The 19,115-nt window shown below is 52.6% G+C and overlaps 5 protein-coding genes across 5 annotated transcripts; 2 read left to right on the forward strand and 3 right to left on the reverse strand.

Annotated features, from left to right (window-relative positions):
• Positions 1–285: 285 nt before the first annotated feature.
• EV422DRAFT_505485 (uncharacterized protein) lies at positions 286–2,954 on the forward strand (the record flags this gene model as incomplete). Its single annotated transcript, XM_053068491.1, has 7 exons — positions 286–519; positions 586–816; positions 955–1,019; positions 1,151–1,173; positions 1,268–1,376; positions 2,020–2,490; positions 2,582–2,954. The coding sequence occupies 7 exons, from the start codon at positions 286–288 to the stop codon at positions 2,952–2,954; spliced, it is 1,506 nt and encodes a 501-aa protein (XP_052927019.1).
• A 455-nt stretch (positions 2,955–3,409) lies between these two features.
• EV422DRAFT_566378 (uncharacterized protein) lies at positions 3,410–4,295 on the reverse strand (the record flags this gene model as incomplete). The annotated part of the gene is made up of 3 exons (XM_053072432.1): positions 3,410–3,686; positions 3,750–3,995; positions 4,066–4,295. 3 exons carry the CDS (start codon positions 4,293–4,295, stop codon positions 3,410–3,412), a joined length of 753 nt encoding a protein of 250 aa, XP_052927020.1.
• A 1,564-nt stretch (positions 4,296–5,859) lies between these two features.
• Positions 5,860–8,077, reverse strand: EV422DRAFT_411155 (uncharacterized protein). Its single transcript, XM_053067037.1, has 2 exons — positions 7,384–8,077; positions 5,860–7,312 (listed from the first exon to the last, which is right to left on the reverse strand). Exons 1-2 carry the CDS (start codon positions 7,803–7,805, stop codon positions 6,136–6,138), a joined length of 1,599 nt encoding a protein of 532 aa, XP_052927021.1. The 5' UTR covers positions 7,806–8,077; the 3' UTR covers positions 5,860–6,135.
• Positions 8,078–9,044: 967 nt separating this feature from the next.
• EV422DRAFT_411072 (REJ domain-containing protein) lies at positions 9,045–16,666 on the reverse strand. Its single transcript, XM_053067035.1, has 17 exons — positions 16,519–16,666; positions 15,850–16,405; positions 15,743–15,770; positions 15,512–15,670; positions 15,382–15,442; positions 15,093–15,305; positions 14,777–15,025; positions 13,980–14,696; positions 13,688–13,903; positions 13,325–13,616; positions 13,098–13,226; positions 12,161–13,027; positions 10,698–12,096; positions 9,540–10,633; positions 9,417–9,476; positions 9,207–9,343; positions 9,045–9,148 (listed from the first exon to the last, which is right to left on the reverse strand). The coding sequence occupies exons 2-17, from the start codon at positions 16,181–16,183 to the stop codon at positions 9,134–9,136; spliced, it is 5,970 nt and encodes a 1,989-aa protein (XP_052927022.1). The 5' UTR covers positions 16,184–16,405; positions 16,519–16,666; the 3' UTR covers positions 9,045–9,133.
• A 45-nt stretch (positions 16,667–16,711) lies between these two features.
• EV422DRAFT_411079 (uncharacterized protein) lies at positions 16,712–17,621 on the forward strand. Its single transcript, XM_053067036.1, has 2 exons — positions 16,712–17,431; positions 17,495–17,621. The coding sequence occupies exons 1-2, from the start codon at positions 17,037–17,039 to the stop codon at positions 17,568–17,570; spliced, it is 471 nt and encodes a 156-aa protein (XP_052927023.1). The 5' UTR covers positions 16,712–17,036; the 3' UTR covers positions 17,571–17,621.
• The last annotated feature ends 1,494 nt before the right edge of the window (positions 17,622–19,115 follow it).

The raw sequence follows: 19,115 nt of genomic DNA on the forward strand, positions 1-19,115 counted from the left end.
TCGCTCGCGTTCTCCGGTGCCGTCCAAGTCGTCCGGATGGCGTTTTCAAATCCTTTTGGACGGGCAACTCGCTTGACGGGATGTTGAAATCACGCGAACTCATCAAAGTGGATCTTGATGGCGGGTAAAGCCATAACGGCCCGCCGGGCAACTTGGCAGGAAAAACACGCCGCATCCGCCTCATCCCCCTGCACCTCCTACTGTACTTATACTCGCCATTGAGAGCACTTCCATCTCCGCCCGTCTCCGCCTGGTCCACCCACCCACCCCCACCACCCCAACACAATGGGGTACAAACAGAATTTCACCACGGTGGAAATCCACCAGTCCCCAAACTGCACAGACACCTCCAAAGACGGACCCGTGCCCGGCTATCAATTCATCCGAATACCCCACCCAACCAACCCGCCCTCACCAGCAGACCCCGCCCGATGCTACACCACCACCGTCCAATCCGACATCTTGCCCGTCAGACCCTACCCCGTCGCCGTGAAACTCGTCGAACAGAAGACCCTGATGGTGTGGATGGACTCCAGTTGTAAGGATGCTGCTGGGGCGAATTTCACAGTCACCCAAGCCCGCTAGATCTGGGATGAGGTTGCAAAGACCTACGTTGAGCCGCGATATGAATCCACTGAGTGTTTTGATATCACCGCGTTGACCGCAACCAAGGGCCTGCCGCCGGCGTCGATGAAGCTAAAGTCGGAGGAGGCATTTTTGGATACGCCGTTCCAGTCTTATGAGGCGGGCGCCGGGACGGTGGGCGTGCAGTGGACGGGGATGGTGCTGCTTGCGACGTTTTGGATGGCAAAGAAGGTTTGGGCTTAGATCCCGTAGATTTTACTGATACGCGGCGTAGACTGGTTTATAGTCGTGGGGTAATAGGGAAGGGTGATCGACGTTCATGAAGATGGGTAATCGGCGTTGCCTTTGTATGTAAACATTATAACATAGATGCGCCTAGATGATGCTAGCCTACGTAACGCATATGGTGACTCTATGTACACCATCAGGGAGCTGTATGTGACAGGGTTCGCTACTGAACGCTGCTGCTATACCGGCATGCACCGCTACGATCGAAGGCTGGTCCCCGGTCGTCGACGACGAACATAACTAAGGCTTCAATGCAATGCCACATCCATGATCCCAGGTCCATCGCGACACCGGCCGACCGTGCGTACTCTTGCCCTCGGTCGCGCACGCCTCAGGCACTGGGCGTCTCGACGTCCTTATTATCGTCCTCCTCCTTGTCCTGATCGCTCGGTAGGTAACTCGCATCGATCGAGGGGCATAGGCATCGGAAGAGGAAAATCACCACGTGAGGTGTGCGTCCGATTAATCGTCTTTCCAACTCTCAGGAGTCGGCTGGGCAAGAGGTACGTGTTTTTCGCGATGCAAAAGGCGTCACGATCGCTGGCCTCGGGGATTAACTGGCACGCTGAGCGTTGGCTTTACGCTTGAGTTTGGCTCGTCGGAGCCCCTCTGCCTTGTCGCGCCACCAACCTTCCAATGCCGGTACGAGGACGGGTATCGGCTTTCGTTGCAAAGAGACCCGCAAGAAATGAGTCGCGATGCGGCGGTCAGCGCAGCTCGCATCTCCTCCGAAACGAGTTTGGATGCGTGACGGCAGCTTGGATTTGCATGAGGTCAGCAAGCCAACGCGCGCGCAACGCTGAGGAGAAACTTGGAGAACTTGGAGCAAACATACGGGATAAGTACTGGCACATCGACAGGAATGATGAGGCCCGGACCACTTTCAGGTCGGCCCATTCTAGATCTAGCAAAGTGTGCGCTCTTGGCTACCCTCGCCATATCCAGTTGCGCCGGCACATCCCCCTACTGCCCCAACCTACCCTCACCACTCCTAAACGTGTGCAGCAGCGAACAGATCGACACCTGCCACCTTAGTTTCACCTCCGACCTGGAGGATTTCTACACTTGCACCACCCTCCCTCCCCGTGGGCACCGGCTCTGGACAGACTCACACGCTTCATTCAGGTTCAGCAACTATTCATACAGATCGGATCTAGACCCGCGTACGGAGATTGTCGCGCAACTCTTGCAAGGGACGACGAGGGGCAGTGTCAGCGGGCGTCTGGATTTGGACGGGGCGCTCGCACGAGAGCTTTTTCGCGCTGTTGCAGCCATTGAGAAGATTGTCTCTGATAAAGCGATACTTCTCAACGGCGGGTTGCGTCAACGGACGATGCATTGTATCAACCTAGACGTATGGGCAGCGCTAGCAGTCTTGAACGAAACGTTTGGCGAGAATCCTCCTGTGTACGAGATGCGGAAACTGTCGATGGAAAACGCATCGGATGAGGACAACATACCCATGCACGTTCCGGATCACGTCAAGGAAGTGCATACCGAGCTTGTTTTCGCGGTTTCCCCGTTGCTGGACATCTCGGCCGTGGACAACGCTGTTCAGACAATGTTTCCGGACAGCTTCTGCCGGCTCTCTACTCCTGAGTCCACGTCAACACCTGGGTGAGATATCTATCCTGTTTTCGCACCCATTGGCTTGTATGCTTCTTCTTTCCGCTCGTTGAGTTCCCTTACGCTACCCCGTTGCCCCCAGCCTGAAAATCCTCCGACAAGACCCAAACGCATTCACATCCATGAAATCCCTCGCCGAGCTCCGTTCCCATTACCACAGAGACGAGGCACGGCACCAGCCCACCGACAACACCTGGCTTCGGTACGACCCGCAATCGATCCACGCCGAGCTATGGCGGTTCGTAGTCCTCCCGCAAGACTATTCCGAGCTATGTTTTGAGCCGCTTGGGGTGGACTATGTTTATGAGGTTGTGGAATATAACCGACGGCGGGGGATTGCGAGGGTGGAGAGGACTTGGACGGTGAAGTACTCGTCGTTTGCGATGAGTGAGGAAGAGATGGATGAGATGTTTTGGAGGGGGACTAGGTTGGTTGGGTGGGATGACGGTCCTTGAGGACTGGGGATAGATATCACTCTCGCATTAAACACGAAGAAGAAGGACATGCGAGCGAGATTCTTTCTTCTCGTTCTCGGTTTCCATTCCAGAAGGAGGTCGTTCAATGCTGGTCCGCAGATCTTCTTTATCCTTGGTTGGCGAATGCTGTCCTGGCAGCGTTCAGTAACCTCCCAAGTGCCGAAACGGGCGGAACACCGATAGCAACCATATAACGCCGGTGAACAACCAATGCCGTGACGGTGGTCTTTGTTCGGGAGAAGAGTGGACCTCTTTGTGGGACTAGGCCCTATGCACATGGCCGCAACGACTTGTTTGGTTGATCGTAATGAGACTTGAAGCTACAAACGACTTGAGAAATAAAGACCTACCAAGTCCGGCCGAAGTGAAGAAATCGACAGCGCGAGTCAGGATTGTGAGTTTGCGCGTTTTCGGAGTATATACTGTACTCAGGGTTAGGTAACAGTGGCCGGGTCTCGAATGTGAAGCTGGCATTTGCGATCGTCAATTTGGATGGATCCACTATACGAGATCGCGGCGATTTTGCACTTCAGGAATGTGTCACTCATATATGGTTTCGAAGGATCCGTCATGTTCTGATAACGAGCAGAACCCCAGAGAAAGTCGTCATTCCCAATGTAGACGTCTTGATTGACAATATCTGTGACGTTGAGAGCATAGGGGTTGAAAGCGTAGCCCGAAACAAAGGGACTTGACCAATACTCATGGCATCTAACAATAAGCAATGCAGGTCAGAAACCGAAGGGTGCGAATTATATAGAGAAACGAACCAACCTGAGGCAGTTGCGCGCAACCGAGTTATGTTTTGCCTCGCGTATAACACATTCATTGCATGCGGTTGTGATGGGCCAGGGTGCACAGGCGGAATAAAAAGCGAATCGATCTGCCCTCAGCCTTAGGCACGGATTCGCCGGTTGCGGGCAATCGGATTTCGGTTGAGGTGGTGGGCGATCCACCGGTGCTTTAGGCGGTATGGGGGGCAGACAAATGTCACTGCAATAGTTTTTCTGTATGGTGTAGCTGGCGTTGGACGGTGGGTGTCAGAAGGATACTTGGATAACAGGCGATAAAGTATGGGTTTGATAGCCACCTGCAACCGCCACACTGCCGGTCCTTGGTCAAGTCGACGTTCGCACCGTTGCGGCTGTCAAAGAAGGGGGCTGAGGTGTCATAAAACGCCGCCGGGAGTGTGGTGATGTCGGAGTAAGGGACCAGGAGAGGGAATGTCATCCTCACCACCTCCCCATATTTGTCAGGAAACACCGCACGGTATAGGAGCCAGAGGTCCCAGAGCTCTCCAGGCAAGTGTTTGCCCTGCATTGCAGGCTCAAGCACATGGGGCAAGCGAGTATAGTGTGTGTAACCGTCCGAAGAGATAAAGGGATTCCCATTGTTGCATTTGGTGTTGTTTGCGTCTGGTATGAAGTACCCAGCAGGGCGCTCTTGGGTCAGGAACGGACTCGTTTCGTTGACGTTAATAGGTCTAACATCATATCTACAGCGTATGGGAACCGGCGGCGACGCAGGCGTCTGGGAGGGGGAGCTAGTGACTGCTGGCGAGGAGGCAGCGGTCGTCGTCGTCACGTTCTGAGCGGCGGCCAGCGTCGTCAGCGGAAGGAGGGCGAAGGCGAGGGCGAGGGCGAGGAGCGGTGGAAAGCAAGGGGGAGTCGTGCCGCGAGGGGGCGTGGTTGTGGGAGTGCCGGCGTAAGTATGTCTGTGATGAGCTGCTGCCTGTGCAGATGAGCTGCTGTTGCCTGTCTCTCTCTCTCTCTCTCTCTCTCTCTCTCTCTCTCTCTCTCTCGCTCTTAGAGCCTCTTTCTGCAACCTGCGGCCACTGCATCTGCATAGACTGCATAGACTGCATGCACGCGGAGTCTGGGAGGCTTCTCCAATTGACAGTCGTGGCTGGAAGAGCATTACCCGACGGAATGACAGCTTTGCAGAGCTGTCTCGCCGCCCGTAGGATAGACATGAACAAGCGTATGATGATGAGGAACATATAACAGCATTCTGGCTACGAGGTGCATATGTGTAATAAAGCCAAAAACCCTCAACCTCAAGCTCTGCAGCGGACGTGGCTCTGAGATCTCATTCCACCTCTTCATCCCGTATACGGTCTCTCATGACGGCAATCCTACTGACAGCTGCGGTAAAGCTTACTTACATGTCAGTGGCTGCAAAGGAGACGGAGCCGTCTGTGTCTCTGCGCCTGCTGCGGCCGGTGGTAACACTCAATCCGAGCGCCTTTTGCCGGAGAACGAACCGCTTGACCTGCATGGATGTTGTTGTTCCGCCATCGCGGTCGCAAGTGCAAACTTTGGGGTACGCAACGAGCACATACAGTATAATCCACGAGCACATACGTATAATCCTAAACCCAGATCCTATTGTATTAGACGCAAATGGCTTCGGCCACTCTTTATAGTATGGATTCCTCATCTATACATTGTCCTCACAGAGAATGCAGCTACTTCTTGAGGCGACGCAGACAGTTCGGTTCCTGCAATCCAATCCGAACCGAACTCAGCGGCGCCTCTTTATTGCCCAAAATACTCCTCCCGCTAGGGCCGCCACACCAGCCACCGACCCCAGGACTGAACCGGCGATAACCCCCTTTTTATGCGCCGTCATTCCGCCTTCGTCCGTTTGACCGTTCGTAGCTGTGGGAGTCGCCGTCGCAGTGGCTGAAGACGTGGTGGATGTAGCGGTCGGATTTGCATTGATATCAATTGTCCGAGAAAGCATCGTCACCGAGTAAACTCCTAGGATCGTGCAGTTGCAGGTGACAGTGCCGCTTGACTGACTGATGTAGGGATCGCCTCCGGCCACGGTAATGCAGGATGAGGGATCCCAAGCGCTGGTGGCCTGATTCCAAACGTTACATTGAGCGGTGGAAACGGTGCTGGGCGCTCGAGGCCCCAAGAAACGACCGCGTTTCTTTTTGGCGGTCGCGGTGTATAAAGCAGGGATGGTAATGGTGATTGGAGTTTGAAGGACGTTGTTGAACTGCGTTTCGTCAATCATGACGTTCAACCCCACGACACCCGCCGTCAGTCTACAGTCACGGGGTGAAATAAGTTAGGAGAATACAATGAGAGGCCATTGATAGACTCGGGAAGAGGAAAAGCAAACGCCATGCGAGAACGATAAGAGGACTCCCTTACGTATATGATGCGCCGCCAATCCGAGCTGTCAAATTCTGCGCATCGACGGGGTAAGCACTAGACCCGCTGCAAGTGGATTGAATGACGACTTTTTGGTCCTTTCGTACACCAGCGTTCGTTAACGCAGTCCCTAATGTGCTTCCAAGCCCTATGGAGCATGAGGCCGCAGATGCAGTTATTCGTTTCCTGATACGGAGCGTACTGGACACCCTGCTCACAGCTACTGTCGAGGGAACGGTGTCGGGGGTAGTGGGCGACACAAGGATACGAGTATCACCAGCGGTGAGTTCAGCGGTCTCTCCAGGAGGGAGGTTACCAGCCAGTGCTTGCCCGACCAAATTGAGCGTCTTGGTCAATTGTTGTGCTCCTGCAGCGCTCGCTAGAGCTGGGACGGAGCTGATGGCTGCGGCTGCGGCCTGCTGTAACACGTCGGGAGTAGCTCCAGTTTTCGCCAGAACTTGAGCGAGAGAAGAAATAGCCTCAGCCGCTGCGGCCTTTGCCGTCTCAGACACTGCAGTCGCATAAGCGCTGCCCGAGCCGCCGCTCACCAACTGAGCAATGATGAGCGTCTTCACAGCCGCGTCCGCTGCGGTTTCGTCCCCTGATACGGTCGATATCATAGAAAGCATGACGGCTTGGTTCGCTGATTGCCGCAACGTGGGATCCGTGACTGTTGCCAAACTAGCAGTGAAAGCCGACACGGCAGCTGCAGCTTGCGTTGGGTCGGAGGAGGATGAAACCAGATTCGCGAACGTCGATCCGACAATGCTAGCGTCCAAAGGGGCCATACTTGCGACGGTCGCGTTCAACACCAGGGGAGTTGACAAGAGTTGCGCAGACCCTTGCCGCAGTGTGTTCACGACTTGGACAGTGACATTGCCTGCGGGAAGCGTAAATGAAGCCGGATTGCTGATGGGTGTCGAGTACGCGGCGCCGTTAACGGAATAGTAGAAGGATAAGGTTCCAATGGAAGGTGTTGAGCATCCCTGCACAGCAAAGACCGTAGTGATTTCTTGGCCGGCGTTCCGGGATAAGGAGCAGCCCACCGCCGCCAGCAATGTATCAATGATTTGGAAGGTTGTGGTACTGCTTGCATTCACGGAGGGATCGTTGAGGGCATAAGCGACCACATTGGCGCTATACGACCCGACGCCCAAGCTCGACGCTAGCAACCTAAAAACATTTATGAGATGCGTACTTGTAAGATTCCTTACATAGTATGGTGGAAACCTGAAGAAGCTTACCGTAGGAGACTTCCAGTTGCTTGTTGAACAATGTCTAAAGGTGTGGATCCAATGTAGCGGGTGACAGTCCAATTGTAACCCAGTATGGCTGGATTACTGACCGCCGCAGAGTCCACCACGATGGTATTTGCAGGCAAGTAGGTGTTTCCAGTAGCGAACGCAAGCGACGACGACAGCGTGATGAAGGTGGTAGTATTTCGCAGTACGAGGGACAACGAAGTCGTGGTGCTAGCGCGTCTGCCGTCTCGCTGAATCTGCACATCAAACCAGACTTGCCCTGGTTTCAGCGTAGCCCTGGGAACAGTCAATATGGGAGAGGACTGTCTCCAGGTAACGTTCCCGGCGGTCCCGTTGGTAACACAAAAGTTTCCTGTACCGTCACTAGTGGATGGTGTCATGCGGCAGGAAAACTGGAAGGTCATTGGGGGTACCTTTGAATACGACGCTGCTCCTTTCAACCTATAACATGCTGATAGTGCCGTGGAACTTATTAGGGATGCGACATAACAGACGTCTGCGGTATCCAATGACGCTGATGCATCGATGACCAAGTCCGTCGCGATAGAAGCAGTGCCTGGACCTGTGGCAAAAGCCGGTATCAAGGGATACGATTGGGCGTCCACGCTGAACGTAGCAGTAAGTTGCAATGTTGAGAGCAACGTGTCGGTGGAATCTAGAAAGGAGATTGTCAAATCCAATTTATTCTGTAATCCCAGCGCGGGAAGCGCTGATTGAATGCTAAGGAGGTTGCCATTCGATCCGATTTGCTGGATGCTGTTGATCCGCCACTGATATTTGGTGACGACCCCCGAGCCAACGGTTGAGTTGAGAACGGCCGTGACTTCAGCCGTTCCATATGGTTTATAAGTGTTCGTGGAGCTATCCGTCAAGGCGTTACCACCAAAGACCAGCCGGGCCCCGACTGGGAGAGTAACCGGCGTGGTTGAAGCCGAAGGAGTCGTGGCAATGGTGGTTTTCGTTGAGGATGGGTTCAATGTACCAGACGGTCCTCGACTCACGGTGGTCGATTGGGTTGTGGGCGATGACGAGACGGTCGAAGAGGTTGCGACGCTTTGCGCACTTGCCGATGTCGTCAATGAGGCAGCGGGCACTTGTGTGGGCGATGACGAGACGGTCGAAGAGGTTGCGACGCTTTGCGCACTTGCTGATGTTGTCAATGAGGTAGTGGGCACCTGTGTGGGCGATGACGAGACGGTCGAAGAGGTTGCGACGCTTTGCGCACTTGCCGATGTCGTCAATGAGGTAGTTGGCACTTGTGTGGGCGATGACGAGACGGTCGAAGAGGTTGCGACGCTTTGCGCACTTGCCGATGTCGTCAATGAGGTAGCGGGCACTTGTGTGGGCGATGATGAGACAGTCGAAGAGGTTGCGACGCTTAGCGCACTTGCCGATGTCGTCAATGAGATAGCGGCACTGGCGGAAGTACTCAACGACGTCGCGGATGCCACTGTGCTCGAAATGGAGAAGGTAGAGGGGATTGTTGCATTGTTGGCTTCCGTAGAACTATTTCCGAGAGCGAACGCAGTGAGGTGGTTGCATGAGCACCTATAACGGTACCGCTTCGTTTGCCCAGAACCCTTCGTGTCGATCAGCTGTGGAGCCAAAGTACAGCCTGCCGAGCTCCAGCCACTATTTCGGCCTTCGTTACGACCTTTCCTCGTTGCATCTGCTGATGACGCCACGCAGACGGTGCTAGTGTTCGCAAGTGAATCCACCCAAAAGTCGATCTTTACTGGTTGATCTCCTGTATCGGTGACCGGAATGTTATCCCCTGAGGAATTGAAAAGGGACAAGGCTACAACCTGGGAACCAATGTTCACGGAAGGGTCCTTTATGGGGGCTTCCGCCCACATCTGGACTCTCGTGTCAATGACGCCGTCGGCAGCACTTGAATTCGTGGCACTTGCCACCGTCGTTGGTAAGTTAATGTTGACCATGACTTGAAGAAGAAATCGTCAGACTTCCTGAACATCGGTGTACTTCTTGGAAGCTTTGGCAAAACCACAACCTACCTGGGAACGCCGCGGAGACCGTTACAGGAATGACATTTGCGGACGCCTCAGACATAGACGCTAGGAAAGAAAAGCAAAGTCAGGCACTTTCGATACATAGGAAAGGTCTTTCACGAAGCTAACCTGAGACGGATTCTGTTGGTGTCACCGTTGTCAAAGAAGTAGTGCTACTTTCCGTTGTGTCGTTTGCTGTCGCGGTGTCTGCTTCAAAGTTCACGTCCATTATTCCGAAGTCTCTCATTGCAATACCGATGACGTTAGAGCTGCTGATGACCAGTGGCTCCTGACCAACTAGGATGCCGCTGCTGACAGCGGACAAGACGTTGCTCACTGCTTCGGCGAGACGGCTGTCGTCCGTGGCAGGCGATAAGACATCAGGCAAGCTTAGAGTCGCGTTTTGTGCAGCGTCAATCACGCTGATCAGAAGGCCAGCAGTCTCCGCAGGCATCGGTTCGGCGATAACGGGGTCCGAAAAGTCTTGTTGCGCATCACTGTCAGCCAGGATACTTGCCGATTCTGTTAGCGTTTGTAGGGAATCCAAGGCTTTATCTACGACATCTGTTGATGGGCCTGCCGAAGAAGCCGCGGAGGCCTCAAGGCCAGCCCCCAGCAAGTTCGCAACGCTGGCAACCGACTCATGACTTACGACATTGTCGGTTAGATTGGTTGCCAGATCGATCGCTGCGGTCGCGATAGCTCCAGCGATTGTGTCGATATCTTCTTGTTGCAGCCCAACATCTGGAGAACTGATAGTGTTACTCAAGGAAAGCAGAAGCGACGCAGCCACGATAGGGCTTTGTACAGTGTCTGCAAGGTCATTGGCTACACTGTCCGGATCGAGTTCCTCCAGTTGGACGGCAACATCTGCAGCAAGCCTGTTGATGAATCCAAACGAATTTCGAACATCACACCAAATACTGATGGGGGAATCCTCGGAAGCCGCCGGAAGATAAGCGGAAAAAATGTTATCACCGGAAAACCCCTGACTGAGTTGAACGGTAGATCCATTCGCATTGTCATAGCCAAACGAATACTCCAAGCCACCGATGAAATCAATGACCTCCAGGACACGAAATTGGAACAAGGTGCTGATCATTCCGCTGTCCGGTGTGACTTGTACGCGGCCATTGTACGGCGGAGAAACCACAAAGATTGTCATAGCCGATGAGCCCACAAGCCGCTGAGAGTTCGTGTCTTGAGTGACGTTGATGGTGATCCTGTTATTGGAAGAGAAGGGATCAATGTCATGATAGGGGACGAGTTATGGTGAAGTGCGCATACGTATAAAATGTGCCCGCGGATAGAGCATCTACCGGTATCTGCAACGACGGCTGACTAAGTCCCGTTGTAGATGATGCTGAGATATTTGCCATCAGAGAGTCATCACTGCGGCTGGTGGTAATATTCCATTGGTAGGTGTAATCAGGTCCAAACGGATAAGCTTGAAGCGTGATATTGGAGAGGCTCACTGTTACGTAGGGCACACCGACGGAAGAAGGTATAAAGCGGCCAGGCAGTGGCGACAATAAATCCATTCGGGTTTCTGGAAGTAAAGTGGAGTCTGCAGTCATCGTCGTTGCCGCGCTTCCGACAGCCGACCTATCTCCTTTTACCCAAAACACCTTGAAGTTGTACAGCCCAGGACCAAACGACGGATCCGGCCGAGGTATGAGCACTGTGAATTTCTGACGGAAGTTGTCCAACGACACGCCATCGTCAGAAGCCGAAACCGCTATGTCACTCAAGGCTCCGCTGCATGGTTGGAAGGTGGAACCAGCATCAACGCTCATCTGACACTGAACGACGAATGCCCCCGCTTCGGGGTCGCCTTCGGGGTCGAAAGCTACGAAGGAAAGGCCGAAGTCATGGAACGCGCTTAATATTGCCCCATCCTGATCAATCAAAAGTTGAAGGGGCTGCGTCTGCGGGTAGATCCACAGGGCCGCTTGTCCAGGGGCAAAAGTTCCGTTCTGATCCTGGACAGTCAGATTGACCCATGCGCCTGCAAGCCGATTGTTCGGTGGACCAAAAGCACTTGATCCAACAACCAAAGAAGATCCGCTCGGGGTGATTGACTCGGATATCAAAGTACTATCCCAAGTCCATTGATATGCGTAAGAAGGACGAACACTGCCGCACGACGGAGCGTTTGCGGCTGCGTAAATGGTAGCAGGATTTCGAGACATAATTGGAAGCGCTGGCTGACCTTGGATGCTAACCATGAGCGCCGTACCAGGGAGAACGGTAATATCCGCGCTCGATGGTGAGCAGATTCCGAAGCCGTTGTAAAGTCGCAATTCAAAGCGTAGAGTCGTTGCCAGCCCGCTATTCATTGAGGTAACGGAATGCAAAGACTTGGAGCTAACGGTGAAGGTGAGATCGCCGGCGGTCATGTCGTAAAGCACACTATCAGGGCACGCGCCTATGCCGGGCAGACTGCACGACCAGATAGGAACTAATGTTCCACTGATGTCAGCGGACGCTGCAGCATCGACCGTCAACGAGTCACAGCTTGAGATGCTTTGTGGCGCCCTGATCTTTGCTTCGGGACGTTGCAGCACAGCCGGGGGGTCGATTGCGAATATCTGATCGGAATTCAATATAGTTGAGTCGTTCGCGGAAGCAATTGCTGATTTTTTGAGTTGAAGCTTATCGGCAAATGGGCGAAAATCACCGGACCCTTGAACGTGGATCAACCAGTTCAGTTATCGATAATGCATGCAGTTGACAAAAAAGCAACATACCGATTTGGATGACCAGATTGCGGTCTGATTGGAAGAAACAGAAGGTCCCTTTGCCGAGCAACTGGGTTGTGACGAACGACAGTACCCAGACGCAATCAAAAGTGCTACCGAAACTTTCGAAAGGTAAGGTAGAGGCTCCTTGATCCGTCGCCGATCTGAACAAGACGTTGATGGTCGAAAAAGATGACATCGTGGCGGTTGAAACAATCACAGAGTTATCGTTGCCACATTTTCCTGCGTCCGTAGACACAAGTTCACACGTCGCGTTCGATTGCGTTGCGTCTATGCAACTGCTGTTGGAGATGCACCATGCGTACGTCGGCACAGCCAAACAGGCATTGCAGTCGTTGCTAATAGCAGCGGCGGGTGTTACACATCGAGACCCAACCAGAATTCCGGTGCAAATGTCGCACTTGTCACCGCTCCAATTGGCAAGACAATCGCAACCCGAAAAAGCGTTTCTAATACCGTGTCCCGAGCAAGTCGTCGGAAGACACAGAGGAGGACTCACACATGAGTCCACCGGAGAACCCTCCACTGGAAACCATCGCACCCCCAGGTTGAGTGTGATACGCCCTTGTATGTCCTTGTTAGTCCGATGATCGCTGAAGCTTGCAGCGGCTTGTCCCGCATCTTCAATTCCAAACCAGTTTTGTGACAAATCGAGTGTAATCGGGCTCCGGTGGTTCACGTTGAGCTTGTTGCCGCACAAATTGTTTCCCGTGAAGGTGAACTGATAATTGCTTTCCACCTGTAACCCAACTTCATTCCCAACGATGGTGTTCCCGCTATAGGTCGCAATGACATCGCCCGACTGGACTCCTATCGTGTTGTTGAGGATTATGTTGTTTGTGATGCTCCCGTGAACTGAACGAAGGTGCGGAATGAGATTCAAAGACTTTCTTTGTGAACTTTAGAGGTCCGCGGTCCCGCTTACCTCCATAGAGCCCAATATTGTTTTGCGAAAACGTGGAGTCGGAGACAGTAGCATACTGCATGCTGTAAAGCGCTTGGTTGTTGTTTGTAAACGTCGTATTTGTGATAACGATGTTCTTTCCCTCCACTCCTTTAGTAAAACCTAGCCACCGGTTCAATTCAGGAGTTCAGCAAATGCCGGTGAGTTCTGGAGTCCTGATCTTTGTGATGATCAATTGAATATCTTACCATCGATCAGGCTGCTATCCAGACTGCATTTACCGCAAGCTCCGTTTATTGCTTCAGACCCATTTCGGAACTCGACATTACTCAACGCCATTTGCGAGCCCCCTACTACCGTGATAGGAGTTACAGAGCCATTGAAACTCGCGAAGTCCATAGTGAGCATAGCGGGAGTAGAAAGATGCAAGTCTCCGCATTGCACAGGTTGCAAGGCATTGCCCTCAAATACGACACGCGCGTCCGCTGTTCCATTTACGACCAGTGTTCCGCGGTTGACAAGTTGGAAGTCTAGCCCCATCTGGTAGGAATGGAAGGGGTGAGTAAAGCTACATGGACTGGTTTCATCGTTCCGAAACCCACTGCCCGCACCTGGACCGTGACTCCGGCTTGAATGATGAGCGTGACACCAGGATACACTACTAGCACCGAGTTGACCACCCATGGGCTCTGGTCAACTCCGATAATGCGATCCTCAAGAATGGATGGAGTGTTGGCAGGATCAACACCGCGATCATCCGGCGGAGCACAGTACGGGTACATATCCGCTCCAAAAGTTGCCATAGGAGCGTCCAGTACGGGGTCAAGCTAACGGGGTGGAAAAACAATAGGGGTTAGGGCTGGCCATATTTGCTTAGAGGGCTCGCTTGGGATATTATCTAACCTTTGCAATGCCAGGACCTGCTGCCTGGTATGCGTCGTACACTGTATTTCTAATCAGCGTCAAGTTGTTGCTTCCCCAGTAATTCCCTGGTATGGTCACATCGGTCGAAGTTGAGAGTCGAACATTCCATTCCTTTGTGCCACATATGGAGCAGCCGGACATTTGCAAGCCAGTCTCGGACCCAACCAAGAATAAATTTGCATTCTCTACAAAGAGACTGTTGGTGAAAGAACTCGGCGAATTCTTGCTGACCTGATCGTTGCCCACAAACAGACAGTCGGTGAAACGCATAAGGCCGGTGTCTGCGACCAAAGAGTTGTTGAAGAAAGTCGACTGGGCGAATGACGACCCAGTCAACTGGTACGTGAAGGCGTTTAGCCCATACGTGACGACGTCATTCTGGACGAAGGTACTGTTCGTTACTGTGATACGATCTCCAATAACTGCGTGCCCGTTGCTCGTAAAGTTGCACCGTGTGACGATCGATCCAGAGACCTGGATGCCGACATCGTTATCAAGGAAGGTACAGTCCTCAAATATATAGGGATGTGATCCTGCCGAATTTTTGTAGTCGAAGACCTTGGCAAAGCCGGCGAATGTCACGAAGGAGGCGTAAACGGTTCCTCCATCGGTGACGATTCCAATGCGTAAGCGTTCATCAGCATACCACCCTTGCCAGATAATCGGATCATCCGCCGTCCCGTTAGCTTGAAGAGACTAGATGATGACCAGCAAGTTCGTGAGTGCTCACGTTGACGGTTTTCGTATGTAGCCCACAAGGAACTGGTTGTACGTACTCCCCGGACCACCAGAGCGCCTGCGCCGTTAACAGTGATATTGACGCCAGGTTCAATGGTGAGTGTCGCGGTTGCAAAAATTACTAACCGCTCGGAGATCACATATGGGCTGTCTGCCACCGTAATGTTTGTGTCTTCATAAACGCCTCCCGTCGTGAGACGGGTGAAATTCTTATCAGCTGGTGGATCACAATAGTAGATATCAATTCCATAAACGCTTGCTGGCATAGCCGTGAGGAAGGGGACAACCTATTACGAAGAAGTCAAGAATGAGTCGACCAACACCTTTCATGTTGAAATTTCAGATGAACCTGACCGAAACGAAACCCAGGTTTGAGTCCCAATATGCATCGTTGAGATATCCCCTCACAATCGCCCCGTCCGACGTTCCCCAGTAGTTCCCCGTTGCGTCGAAGTCGGCGTCCGTTCCCATTTGCACATGCCAGGTAGGGCTTCCGCAGAAAGCATTTCCGTGCACCACAGGGGGATTCGCGCCACTCACAGAAATATCCACCGAGTTGTTCGAGAACTAAATTATAGGCGCCGAAGCGGTTAAAGACCATCAAATAGAAGTTGTAACAAGAGCTGTGACCGGTCTTACATACCAAGTTGTTGGAGAGCGTTAAGCCATCTGGGTTCGAGTGAGAGACTGAAACAGCTACCAGGCTGAATGGAGTGGGGACGAATTGAGGACTCTCTCGCACCTGAAGGACAGATTAGGGGATGCGGGCTTACTTGTTAACAAACACATTTCCATCACACTGGCCCTGAACATCTGACAGGGCCGCGACGGTGTTTCCGTCGAATATGTTGTTAGTCAGATACATATTATCGTAAAATAGGGATTCCACTCCGATTTGATTCGAGACAAATGTGCAGTTATCAACGTGGCCACTAATATACCACAATCGTGGAAGCATGATTGAGTAACTCCACTACTCAAGGCATAGAAAGCAAGGCCCTTACTGGTCGCCGGATGCGGCGTGAGCGTTATCTGTAAGTGGGGACAACCGGAACCGCGTTAGGTGAAGCCACTCATGTGAGCGCCGAAGAAACAAGCTGTTCTGACGCACTTTGGAAAACAGTCGTCGAAATCAAGTGTTCAGTCCAACTCGATACCCCTTTGAGGTTGTTGGTGAAATTTGACTGCGTAATTTGCATGCTGCCTCGATTCTCGATAGCAAATTCAAAGTTGGAGATATCAACGTAATTCAATGTAATGACAGGTAACGCATGATCCTGAAAGGTGGTTATGCCAGCTTGAGCCCCAGTCATGCTCGTAGGTGCGGCGGAAGCACCTATGAAGGAAATCCGGGAGCCGCTTGTTCCGCTGGCGTAAAGATTTCCGTGGACTTGGATCGAGTGTCCATTGTGACGGACCACTACTCCGGGCTTTGCCGTTTGCATATGGTAGAATTAGATGAACACTGTTTAGCAAGTGGAGAACATTGAGCAACCGTACCTCCAGCGTCAAAGTCACGCCGTCAGCAATGCTGATATCGCTGATCAGATCAAACGGCGAAAGTCCGAGATACAGGGTAGAGTCAAGTGGTCGCCAAAGCACATCGAAACACCCACAGCAGCAGAAGCCCCGATAGCCGCCTGACATCTCGCTGCCACGGCAGACGCCTGTCCATTGCGAAGGAAGGGATTTTTTAGTCAAACACCAGCTACAAAGGTCAAGTACCAACTCTCAGTCTTTGGTAGGACGAGACATAGGGACGTCTGATAAAGAGCCACACATTTATAGCCATGAAGTCTTCCTCCATTTCAGGGACTCGCCGGGCCCACTAAGGGCCGCATACTAGAGCGCTTCGGGCCAGTATGAGATGCACCCGTCAATCTACGTCGTTCAGGCGACAGGTTTGAAGGCTGTTCTAAGAACAAGATTGCATGAAGCGACACCAACAGGGCTAACCGCCACTGCGGAGTCTGCGTTTGAAGGCATGTTAAAGAATAAATAATATGAAAAGAAAAAAGTATGCTCTTTCGCGGGCTTCATTGCCTAACCGTCCCCTTTCAGTCTTCTCGCGCAATGGTCTGTGATGTACTATGTACGTTTTCCAACGAGCTGACAGCGTGAGTTTTGAGAAGCGGTTTGGTGTAGTGCCGTGTGTGAGTCGGTGTTGAGCAGAAGGTGAGGTCGGTCTTGCTCAGGGATTGCTCGTAGTTCCAGCCGGCGAACCTCATCACGGAAGGAAGCTTGGGGGACGGAAATCAAAGGGATCGACGTGACCGGAGGTGCCGGAGGTTTCTACGTATGAAATGCGATATACGCCCGCGCCTGAGGGCTTTAGACAGTTTATACAAGTCGTTGTGGACGGTGGCGGGAACGATTAGTGGCAACCCGACAATTTGGTGCGGGCCCAGCAATCTGGTAGAACGAGTAGCCCCTTCCGTGCCAACGAGTAGCAGTTCCATTACTCGTTGCCTTCCAACAAGTTCCCCATTTCACCAACATTTCCACCAGCATTTCGACATTTCGACATGGACGACCGTAGAAACCTCCTTCTCCTATATCACCATCATCTCAGGCATCGCCAGACTGCTCTCCACGACCCTCCCCACCACCGTTTGCGCTGGGAAACCATGGATGAGGAGCAGTTTTGACGTTTTTTCCGCTTCCACCGTTCAGAATTCCTCATGCTGGTTGAGGTCCTGCAGCTTCCAGCGGTGATCCACAGTCCTTATTCTCGCTTCTCTGCTGGAAAAACTGAGGCCCTGCTGCTTGTATTACTGTTATGATCTCGACGACGGGGGCGGAAGCGAAGTAGAGAAGACAGGGCGAGTGTGATAGGCGACAAGAGATTGTATTGGCGAAACAAGAAACAAGGGCTAGAACAGGAGATGAGAAGAACTGGTGTTGATCTGCTGGGGGATCAGGAAGTGGGGAGCTCAGGGGAGGCGGCTATTTATGCTTTTCTGGGAAGGCTGGGGAAGCGTGGGGAAGCAGAAGGGTACGGAATGAGAGGGAAGCCAAGAGAAGCGCCAAGGGTGGGGGAAGCATAGAAACAGAAGACTGGGGATGGGGTGGCTACGCTGAGGCTGTGGGCGGGTACGTGGGGAAGTATGGAGAAGGGTTTGTAAGCGCCGAGTGTTGGGAGGTGTGGCTACGTGCGGCTGCGTGGAGAAATGAAGGCAGTGGCAGGTGTGGGGTAGCGCGGCTGCGTGCGGCTGCGAGGTTTGGCAGATGTCAGGTTTTGACAGGGAAATGACATTGACTGACTGTTGGGATGCTGTCATGAGGTAAGCGCATGGTATGGACGCGTCGTCCATAACATCACCCCCTCCTTTAGCCACGGCTCCGGATGTTGTTTTGATGTTGGCAGGCTTTGGTTGGGGTTTGTCGGGGTACTTTTGGTGGAACTGGGCAACAAGCTCTTGACAGCGGGCAAGGTGTTCCACTGGCTCCCATGTGTTCTCCGAGCTTGGCCAACCCTGCCACTTGATGAGGTACTGAAGGTGCGTGCGTCGAATACGGGAGTCAAGAATGTCTTCCACAATCCATTCCTCCTGTCCTTTGACTTCTTCTGGTGGGGTGGGTTCTGGCTCAGTTCGCTCCGGAATGGTGAAACATGGTTCAAGAAGGGAGACATGGAAGACGTTGTGAATTTTGTAGGATGGGGGAAGCTTGAGGCGATATGTGACCGAGTTGATCTTCTCCGTGATTGTGAAGGGGCCAATCTTACGGTGATCAAGTTTCTGGGAAGGTCGGAGAGTCTTGAGATTCCGCTGTAAGAGCCAGACACTGTCCCCGGGTTTCATGTCTGGGCCAGGTGCCCTCTTGGCATCGGCAAAGGGTTAGGGTTAGGGTTAGGGGTTAGGGTTAGGGTTAGGGTTAGGGTTAGGGTTAGGGTTAGGGTTAGGGTTAGGGTTAGGGTTAGGGTTAGGGTTACAAGACCCCCTGGGTTGGGTTTTATTATTGGGTTGCCTGGAACCCTAGGGACTTAGAAATTTTCGAGTTTTCTGGCTTTTGGGTGTGTTCTACAGTTCGAATTTTTGACTCTGAGGGAGGTAGTGGCGGGGGGTATTGCGCACCTAGGCAAGTCGGGGAGGACTAGGTGTGCAAGGGCAAGTGATGGGTCATATGGGCGGTGGTGCGGGTACGGGGGGGGGGGGTTGATATAAAGGGGACATATATGTTATATATACGTTATAGGACTTGTGCAAATTGGGATTTTTCTAGTGCCGATCCGGAGTTGGCGTCCTAATTGAAAAGTTGGCCCCATATCATATTCTCTAATTGAAGTACTCTCGGATTGGCAATCCGTGCGGAAACGGCTTCAGAAACTTAGAAAAACGAAATTTTCACGCGACGGGGGGTAAAAAGTTGGAAAAT

This window comes from Fimicolochytrium jonesii (genome assembly GCF_025526975.1).
Source record: "Fimicolochytrium jonesii strain JEL569 chromosome Unknown EV422scaffold_7, whole genome shotgun sequence".
Classification (NCBI taxonomy): domain Eukaryota; kingdom Fungi; phylum Chytridiomycota; class Chytridiomycetes; order Spizellomycetales; family Powellomycetaceae; genus Fimicolochytrium; species Fimicolochytrium jonesii.